Source organism: Grammomys surdaster, unplaced genomic scaffold (assembly GCF_004785775.1).
Source record: "Grammomys surdaster isolate TR1022 unplaced genomic scaffold, NIH_TR_1.0 166, whole genome shotgun sequence".
NCBI lineage: Eukaryota > Metazoa > Chordata > Mammalia > Rodentia > Muridae > Grammomys > Grammomys surdaster.
Window position 1 is genome coordinate 143,851 of NW_021604614.1, and position 7,074 is coordinate 150,924.

The 7,074-nt window shown below is 54.8% G+C and overlaps 1 protein-coding gene across 1 annotated transcript in view; it reads right to left on the reverse strand.

Moving 5' to 3' along the window:
- The window catches only part of Plod3 (procollagen-lysine,2-oxoglutarate 5-dioxygenase 3), a 10,062-nt gene that overhangs the window by 995 nt on the left and 1,993 nt on the right, over window positions 1–7,074 (reverse strand). Inside the window, exons 7-18 of the mRNA XM_028766086.1 lie at window positions 5,946–6,043; window positions 5,642–5,743; window positions 5,350–5,475; window positions 5,097–5,218; window positions 4,793–4,897; window positions 4,532–4,657; window positions 4,196–4,337; window positions 3,977–4,090; window positions 3,783–3,851; window positions 2,505–2,609; window positions 1,507–1,653; window positions 504–629 (exon numbers count right to left, since the gene is read on the reverse strand). Coding sequence (XP_028621919.1) covers window positions 504–629; window positions 1,507–1,653; window positions 2,505–2,609; window positions 3,783–3,851; window positions 3,977–4,090; window positions 4,196–4,337; window positions 4,532–4,657; window positions 4,793–4,897; window positions 5,097–5,218; window positions 5,350–5,475; window positions 5,642–5,743; window positions 5,946–6,043 — 1,382 coding nt within the window. The remainder of the gene's footprint in view (window positions 1–503; window positions 630–1,506; window positions 1,654–2,504; window positions 2,610–3,782; window positions 3,852–3,976; window positions 4,091–4,195; window positions 4,338–4,531; window positions 4,658–4,792; window positions 4,898–5,096; window positions 5,219–5,349; window positions 5,476–5,641; window positions 5,744–5,945; window positions 6,044–7,074) is intronic.

A 7,074-nucleotide genomic window follows, 5' to 3' on the forward strand; every position in this document is an offset into this window, starting at 1 on the left:
GGACACGGGAGCCTCAACTGAGGAAAGACCTCTGTCAGACTGGTCTGTAGGTGAGCCTGTGGGGGCAGTTCTTGACTGATGATTGATATGGGAGGGCCCAGCCCACAGTGGGTGGGGCTATCCCCGGGCTGGTGGTCCTGGGGCATCTAAGAAACGACCTAAGCAAGCCATGAGGAGTAAGTCAGTAAGCAGCACCCTTCCGTGCCTCGGCATCAGCTCCTGCCTCCAGGTTCCTGCCCTGCTTGAGTTCCTGCTTTGGCTTTCCTCCATGGGGGACACTTAATCAGGATACCTTTCCTCCCTAAGTTTCCTCTGGCCGTGGTGTTTTGTCGCAGCAGTGGATAGCTAATTAATACAACGGCTGACACAAGACATGACAGGAAACTACTGAGAAACTCGAGAAGGCCCAGTCAGAGGACAGGGAGAGACTGAGACAAGATTGTAAAATGAAGGGTGTGCAGGAGCCCAGCAGCACCCCAAGACAGGAAGGACCCCAGACTCACCTCATAATCCACACCCTTGTGGTTGAGGGCGACGTTGAGAGTGAAGGTGGACGAGTCATGGTGCGGCCGCAGGGAGGGCTGCTCATCTGGCCGATAGCGGACCACGAAGTTCATCACTGCCCGAGTCTGTGGAGATGCCAGGTGGATGGCAGGGAAGAGCAGGGCAAGCCAAGGCTAGCCCTTTACTCATTTTGTCTGTTTTTTGGAGACAGGGTCTTTCTACGTAACCTTGTCTGGCCTGGAACTTGCTGTGTAGACCAGGCTGGCCTCAAACTCAGTTCTCTTGGATGGTAAGAGCACACGTGTGCCACCACACCTGGATCTACTTGTCCTCCTCCACCCTGGGTTCCTCCCCAGCACTGTGGTTACAGCTGTGTGATACCATGTCCAGCTGTTTACATGGGTGCTGATGACACAGACTCAGGTCACCACGCTTACGTGACAAGCACTTTACAGACCGAGCCATATCCCCAGTCCCATTCCTCCCCATTTTTTGAGACAAGGTGTTATATAGCCCAGGCTGGCCTCAAACCCACTCTGTAGCTCCAGATGAGCCTAAATTTCAGATCCTCTTGCCTCTACCTTCTGCGTGCTGGGACTACAGGCCTGCGCTGTGCTCCTACCTCAGGTTATACAGTGCTGGGGACGGAAGCTGTGCTTTGTGCACGCTGGGCAAGCGCTCTAACTGACCCACATCTCCAGCCCCTCTCTTCTGTTTTGAGACAGGCTCTCACTCCACAGCCCATGCTCTTCTCAAACTCAACCTTCCTGCCTCAGTTTCCCAAGTAGTGAGGTTACAGGTGTCAACCTGCCCAGCCAGTGACTCTGCTAATAGCACAGCCGCCCAAGCAGGAGACTTAACGTCTTCCCCAGTCCCATCTCCAGCCTGGGCCCCAAGTCCATGGAGACTTTGTTGCTAAAAGGGCTGAGGGCAGGGGGTCCACACAGAGCCTCCCGAGACTGGAGTACAAGAAGAGGTACAGCAGTGGCTGGGATAGCCCACCTTAGTGTGGTAGCCAGGAAACAGGTACTCGGTCATGGGCCCCACATATGTCCTCAGCAGCTGGAGCCACTGGTCCTCAAACCCCACCTGCTTCATGTGGATATCCACGGTGGGAACATTCTCGTACCCTCCAGCCAACCTGGAGTCCTGTGGGCAACAGACATTCAGACACCCACATCCCTGGGCTAGCCCATTCTCCCACAGGGACCATACCAGCTTCTTTTTGTTGGTTCCCAGTTGTTTTTGTTTTGTTTTGTGACAGGGTTTCTCAGTGTAACCCAGGCTGGCATGGAATTTGATCTACAGACCAGGCTGGGCTTGCGCTCAGAGATCTGCCTGTCTCTGCCAAGAGTGCTGGCATTCACGGTGAGCACACCATTGCCCAGCCAGAGTCTTTCTGTCTCTGCCATCTAGAAGCGTTTTTTTCTTCTATTGTCAAGCCAGATTCACTACTGCTGGGCCTTTTAGTCTCTGCTGCTGTTAGCTCTGTTGTGAATCCATGCCACCTTCCCATGCTATCTAACACCTATAGCCCCTGAAAGAAGCACTCTCTGTGTTACAGCTAACCTTGACTGTCAACTTGATGGGACCTAGGTTCACCTAGGGCAAGCTTCTGGGCATGTCAGGGAGGGATCACCTGGCTTAAGTTAACGGAGATGGGAAGGCCTGACCACTGTGGGTGGCTCCATCCCCTGGGCTAAGGTCCTGGCCTGAAAGCACTCATCTGTCTGCTTTCCGACTATGATGCAATGTGACCATGTGACCATCTCTCTCACACTCCTGCTGCTGTGCCTTCCAGCCATGATGGACTTGTGCCTGCAGACTGTGAGCCACAATAAACCCTTTCTTCAAATTGCTTTGATCAGAAACTTTCTCCCAGCAACAAGACAAGTAACTAGCATACTCTTTATGAGCCCCGCCCCTGGGATTCCCCCCTTACCCCCAAACCCCCTGTCCTTCTTTTGGCCCCATCCCTCTTGAGAGCCCTCCGCCCTCACCTCATGCCGGCCTCCAGACCACTGGCCATAGTGTTCCATCTCCTCCACCAGCTCATCACACATCTGCTCGGTCAGCAGTGGGAACCAGTACACATCTGGGCATGGCTAGGGACAAGGCGGGGCGGCAAGGGACAAGGTAAGGTGAAGGTCACAGAAGACAGGCAAGAGGTGGGACAGGCAACAAGGACAGGGCAGGGGAGACAGACGTACAGGAGAGGATCTATGAACGAGTGACCCAAGTTCTCTGGGTCGCTGCTGGAGGAGGGCTGCTCAGTAAAGAGGCTTCAGCAGAGGGCAGCAACAGTAGGGTGCCCAGAGCCCCAGCATCTAGGACAATGATCTTGTTCTGTCTCCCCCCCCCCTTTTTAAGACAGGGTCTTTTATAGCCCAGGCTGTCCTCAAACTCACTATGTAGCTGAGGCTGGCCCTGATCCTCCTACTTCCACTTCCTGAATGCTGAGATCACAGGTGTGCAACTTTGTGCTCAGTTTATCCGGTGCTGGGAACTGAACCCAGGGCTTTGTGATGCTAGGCGAGCCCTCTGCCAGCCCATTTACTTAGTTTTAGTTTTAGACAAGGTCTTACTATGTCATCCAGAATGGCCTTGAACTTGCTATGTAAGTGTCTGAGGCTGTCCTGCAACTCGGAATCCTCACTATCTTCTTGCCTCCACTACCTGAGCTCCGGCATTATCGGCGTGCACCACACCTGTTTGCTTCTATGTGCAGGCGGGCACGGCTGTGGGGGTGTGCACACATGCGCACGTGGCTGACACCAGGCACTGCTCCATTGTTCTTTCACCTTATCCACTGAGACAGGCTCTCTTAATCGAACCCAGAGCTTACTGAGGCAGCCAGTCTTGCTGGTCAACTCGCTGAGGCTCCTCAGTGTCTGCCTTCCCAGGCTAGAACGGCAGGTGGGCCCCCACACCCATCTGGCCTCTCCTTGGGCTCTGGGGATTTGAACCAGGTCCTCAAGCTTATGTCCTAAGTGCTTAACCACTGAGTTATTTCCTCTGCCCATCTTTTTTGAGACTTGGTCTTGCCATCTGATCATGGCTGGTCTGGTACCTATTATGTAGCCCAGGCTAGCCTGAAACTCTCCATCCTTCTGCATCAGCTTCCAGCCCTCTAAGATTACAGGCCCTTAACACTTAGTGTGGCTATTAGCTTCTCTCTTGCCCGAATAGGAAACCCTCAGTCCCTGGCAGCTCAGCTTAGAACCAACCAGTGCCAGCAGTGGGTGCTTCACACAGGCCGAGGTCCTGGGGCAGCTTACCTGTTCCACCAGCCCCTCCCCATCCAGGGCCCGGCTGTAGTTCTCGTGAATGTACTGTTCTCTCCAGTCCTGCAGGAAGGGTTAGGGCATGTGAGTAGAGCCTTCTTTACACCTACCCTTGGGTTGTCCCTCCCATGGTGGGCAATGGTGGTGGGGGCTATTGGTTGGAAGCAGGGACAAAGGTCCTCTATTACCACAGGGTTGTCAAAGATCTGCCAGAGGTCCGGGTGTAGGTGGTCTGTGTCATAGTGAGAAGTCGCCAGCAGCCGGCCAAACTCGTGCTGGTTGCTGAGGTGAAGGAAGATACCCTGGAGTGGGGTAAAGGGTGGGCATGCGTGAGGAGGACGTCAGGAGGCTGTGGGCACAGCATCGAGTCCCCAGACTGGGCAACCCATGCCAACCACCCCACTCACCTTGTCCCGGACGCTCTTGCAGAAAGCCATATCCGGGTCTGTGTCACTGCTGGAGAATACCTCCTTTTGGGGCAGCTCTGTCCTCAGGGTCTCCCCACGGATCACATATGCCTGGGATATGTAGGGTACATTCCACACGCCCCTGCAAGCATGGGGTATGATCAGCCAGGTAGACAACCCCTCCGACTATGCTGTATTCATTGCAGAAGCTCCTTCTCAGGGTGCCCAGAGTCCCGAGAGGCCATCAGACCGCCCCTCCCACAGCGGTGGGCTGTCTAAAGACTCTGTAGGATGCTGTGGAGTGGGACCTGCACAGTACACGTGGGTGGGACTCACACTCGCTTCCGCTGCACCAGTTCCACATAGTCTTCAGAGCGGGCATAGTACTCATCGGGGCTCAGGGCACCCCAGAAGTTGGACCAGAGCTTGCCATGGCGGGAAAGCATGGGAGCGATTACCTTCCTATGGAGAAAACACAGGTGAAGGATGGCCCTCTGTCCAGATGGGACAAGATGGGACAGGACTATGCCCCACCCAGGGGAGGGGTGAAGCTCCTATGCTCCTCTGGGGCTTCCATGCACGGGAGGAGGTGGTCACCTGTTTTGTTCAATCAAGATACGCAAGGTCTCCGGGTTCGTAAGGACAGCGTCAGCATCCAGGCTGAAGTAGAACTCACACTCAGGGTTCTGCCGACAGCTATCCCTGGAGGGGAAGACCCACAAACGGAAGGAGAGGTGAGCCCAAACGGGGCCTGGAGGCAGGGCAGGGCAGTGGGGATGGAGGGATGAATGGGGCAGGGCTCTCCTGGTTCGGAGATGAGGTCAAGGGTCAGTGTCTCCTTCCCCAGGGCTCCACTGCCTATGGCAGAGGATGAGGGAGGGGAGCGGGTGTGACAACTTACATGGCCATGTCCCTGGCCTCCCCTGCGCTCAGGGCCTCCTCTGGCCCTACTAGCTTTGCAGCTGAGAAGTGGTCCTGGAGCTGCGGCCAGGCATCTGCAATGTGAGGCTCATGGTACACCTCCTGAAGATGGAGGGGGAGAGGGACGGACTGACAGTCTGGCCAGAGAGGGGGTACACGAGGGATGTAATCAGGGAGGACAGATGGGAGGGGTGGAGAGTGGGGGCTGGGGGTGCATGTTCCCCATATCTCACGTTGTTGTGAAGGAAGAGAGAGATCCTGTCTGGGGGGTAATCCAGGAGCAGTAGGCGCTGCAGGAACCGGGGCAGGAAGGGAGTAGGCTGCTCCACAAATACGGCCAGAAGCACCCGGGGGGGAGGCTGGAGGACACCACAGGACAAGGCTCACAGAAGCCCAGAGCTCTCTCTGTCCCACAGCCTTGGCCAGCCAGTCACTGACTGACCACTCTGCCAGGTCAGGGTGTGCAGGAGCTCCGCCCCCGAGGCTGCCCAGCCTGCTCTCTGCCTACACCTCGACTCTCCTCACCTGCCCCCCCGGGAGTGTCCTCAGGTTCTGGTTGCAGAATCCACAGCCTCCCTGGGGAGTCCAGCCATTGGGGACATAGTTCCCTAGGTAGTTGAGCTGGAGCTGTTGGGACAGGGTTAGGTGGGTAAAGTAGGGGTGTCTGGGGACCAAAGGGAAGGACACTGGACTCAGGAAGAAGTCAGCACAGCGAGGAGGGAGCTGTCCCAGCACCTTTTTGGTTGGGACTGGAGAAAACCCAGAGGTGGGGGGTGGGGGGAGGGTGTCCAGGAGGGTTGGGGGTTCCAAGGCTGGGCACTGTGGGCACCTTAGTGGGACCATTTCCATGGACCACAACAGGAAGTGTGTCGTAGGCCACATTTCGGATGCGCACACGATTCTGGTCGAACTTTAAGACCACTTCATCTGGGGGGGAAAGGGGAAGGTTTTCAAGAGTTTCTTCATTTGGAAGCCATGAGGCAACAGGCTCTTCAAAGTGTGAGGTGAGGGGGTCCCAATTCCTTTAGTGGACAGAGCGGTGTGAAGTCCAAAGGTCCCTGGACTGTAGCTTAGTCAGGGTAGTGGGTTTTGCTTTTTGTTGTTGAACTGAATTTTTATTATAAAAACATTATTTACTTATTTTTAATGTGCATTTTTTTGCCTGAATGTATGTCTGTCTGTGTCAGAATATTAGATCCCCTGGAACTGTAGTTATAGACAGTTGTGAGCTGCCATGTGGGTGCTGGGAATTGAACCCAAGTCCTCTGAAAGAGCAGTGAGTACTCTTAACCACTGAGCCATCTCTCCAGCCCATATTTTACTTTTTTAAGTTATTATATAGTGTGTTAGAACGGAGCTGGTGAGATAGCTCAGTGGATGAAGTCTCCTGCCTCCAAGCCTGACTCCCAGAAACCACACAGTGGCAGCAAAGAACAGTGTCTCAAGAGTCATCCTCTGACCTCTGCAGGGGCTATGCACTCGCCTCCTCTCCAAAACTAATACACACACAAAAAAAAATTGGGGGTTCTTTTATCCCTTTTGTGATGGGTCTCGCTGTGTGGCCTATAACTCGAGGTCTTCCTGCCTCTACTTTCTGAGATCTGAGACTGGGGACAGAACACCACAGTTGCCTTTTCTAAGTACAACCAGGCTGTGGCCCTCTTAGAGAGCTCTCTACAACTGTACCTGAGTGACCTGGGATAACTCACTAGGCTAAGGAGATACCTCTCCTGCCTAAGGATCTTCCAAGGTTGGAAGCCAGGGAACATGCCCTTTGCAGTGTTAATGAAATCACAGCGGTAGGGTTCCTGACTGGGTACCTTCACGGGCTTCTGTATGCTAGACAAACCCTCTACCACAGAGCTACACCCCCAGCCCCTCACTAGGGGATTTTAGGCAGGGGCTCTCCCACTGAGCCACGCCCCCAGCCCCTCACTGGGGATTCTAGGCAGGGGCTC